The sequence below is a fragment of the Loa loa genome (assembly GCF_000183805.2).
Source record: "Loa loa unplaced genomic scaffold supercont3.259, whole genome shotgun sequence".
Classification (NCBI taxonomy): domain Eukaryota; kingdom Metazoa; phylum Nematoda; class Chromadorea; order Rhabditida; family Onchocercidae; genus Loa; species Loa loa.
Window position 1 is genome coordinate 44,563 of NW_018108439.1, and position 2,270 is coordinate 46,832.

At 29.3% G+C, this 2,270-nt stretch overlaps 1 protein-coding gene across 1 annotated transcript in view; it reads right to left on the bottom strand.

The window, feature by feature from the left end:
- The window catches only part of LOAG_14814 (hypothetical protein), a gene marked incomplete at its 5' end in the record, with an annotated part of 3,139 nt that extends 1,826 nt beyond the window's left edge, over nt 1–1,313 (bottom strand). The window contains 3 exons of the mRNA XM_020448860.1: nt 246–368; nt 549–680; nt 1,119–1,313. Coding sequence (XP_020301024.1) covers nt 246–368; nt 549–680; nt 1,119–1,313 — 450 coding nt within the window. The remainder of the gene's footprint in view (nt 1–245; nt 369–548; nt 681–1,118) is intronic.
- Between the last annotated feature and the right edge of the window lie 957 nt (nt 1,314–2,270).

The window sequence follows — 2,270 nt, forward strand, 5'->3', positions numbered from 1 at the left end:
AATAATAATAATAATAATAATAGTAATAATAATAATAATAATGGCAATTAACGATAGTTAATGATAATAGTAAGTAATAATTGTGATTATTATTCCTATAGCAATAATAAATCTCACTATTCTTAAACTTATTTCTTTTTGCCAATATTATCATTACTTTTTCTATTCATTTTATTAATTTTCAATTTTCATTGAAATAATTTTGTAACTTAAATTAAAATTAAACAAATGATAAATAATCTAACCGCTGGTGGTACAACAATAACGCGAATATTTCCTTTCGAAGTTCCCGATGAACCTGTTTTTCCAGGAATTGTTTTCTTGTGGCCTTTTGGAAATATTATTGGTGGTTTCGAAGAATTACCCGTCTAAATTTATTGATTACAATCTGTTTTGTTATCATTGTCAACATCAGAGCTCAATCAATCATTCTTCCCTTTCTGTGATCATTCTATAAGAGCATAAACTTCATAATCATTGTAATGCCCCTTTGACCTCATGAACTTTCTCAAACTCCATCAATTTCTAGAATTTTTTGAAATGTTAACCTCAACTTTGGAGGTATTGTTTTCCTTACTAGCTTCACCAGGTGATGATGCGCTTAGTGCAGCCATCATCCGCGATCTTATAGATAGATTCGGTGGTACTTTTGGTGTCGGTCGTATGTTCAATCCTTCATCCTGCAAACTAATCAATCAGTGAATCAATAAAACATACAGAATAAACATTTCATCAAATTAAAATCTATGACAGTATTGCTGATAAACTGATGACCATTCGGCATAATCATATAGCTTGAACAATATGACATAGCAGCATGTAGTAGCTTATCAGAGCATGGTTCCAGCCTGGAAACTGGTTAACCAAAACCCGAAACTATCTAGGAATAATGACTGCCTGATATTTTTAAGCAGGAAATAATTAAAACTAGTAGATAGATTTTATTTTCTTTGTGACGACAACAAAACCATACAAGCATACCGAATAGAATAAGCGGAATAGTTCAACTGTTGAACTATTACCATACTCTTTTAATAGACTTCTATATGACGTGTAAACAGAAGAACACGTTACACGTTGGTGATTAGATCATTCTAATGAATTAGTAAAGATATAACATGTTGTTGTTGTTGCTCTTGTTGTTGTTGTTGTTGTTGTTGTTGTTTTCCTGGTATGATTTGCTCCTTTGGATCACCAACTTTTTTAGCTGGACGAAGTCCAGCTGGTACAGAAAGACCGTTGTTAATATCGATAAGAACAACTGATATCATCAGGATTGGACAGAAACAAACAGTGCTGAGGTACATCGTCATAGGTCACAATAGCATAGACGACGAATTCCTGCAACGTCATTTTAGTACTTTTTGACACAACGGCTGTAATTTTTACACACACATAAATAAATAAATAAATCAACAAATAAATAAATAAGTAAATAAATGAATGAATAAATAAATAAATGAATGAATGAATAAATAAGTAAATAAATGAATAAATATAAGGGAAAAACAATTAAAAAAGAAAAAAGAGAAGAATGAAAGAAAGGAATTTGTGTAAAGAAATGTAGAGAATGAAGAAGTGATAAATGGATAAATTTAACGCGAATAATACTTCTCTAAGCATTATTGATTACTTCGGATATTGGTTTTCTAGATTTTCATGGAATTCTAACTGAATAGCTGATCAGGTCATCTTACAATATCCGGCAATCGTAGTTGTTACAATATGATTGAATTATTCACAGAGGCTTTGCATAAGGTTTTAATTCCTTAACTGCTATCACTTATAATTTAATTAAATTTAATTCTTTCATGGTTTAACATAAGCAAACGGAAAAGCCGTATGAATTCCTTGTAAACGATTATCGCACAATCTAAGCTCTTTACAAACTCTTTGCAAAGAGTTACACTTTTTTTTTTATCAAAAAAATAAGAATAACTTTTTTACTAAACGTTTTATTCATTCCTACATGAATATATGATAAATTATGAAATGAAGTCTTACTTACAATCTCTAATTATATTCATAATCCCAACAAAAATTAGATTTGTAACATTAAGATAAAGAAACATATAAATCAAATACAATGATAAAATTGGAATTGATGATAGGATTTAAAAAAATCTATTACTGATATTTGTTTTTTTACTAGATCTAAGATCACTTAGTAATTTGGAAAATCAGGATATTGTTAACATAAAGATTATTATAACACCTGCGAGAAACTTCAATATAGCTTTTGTAGTCTAACGATTGAATTAATTGCAATT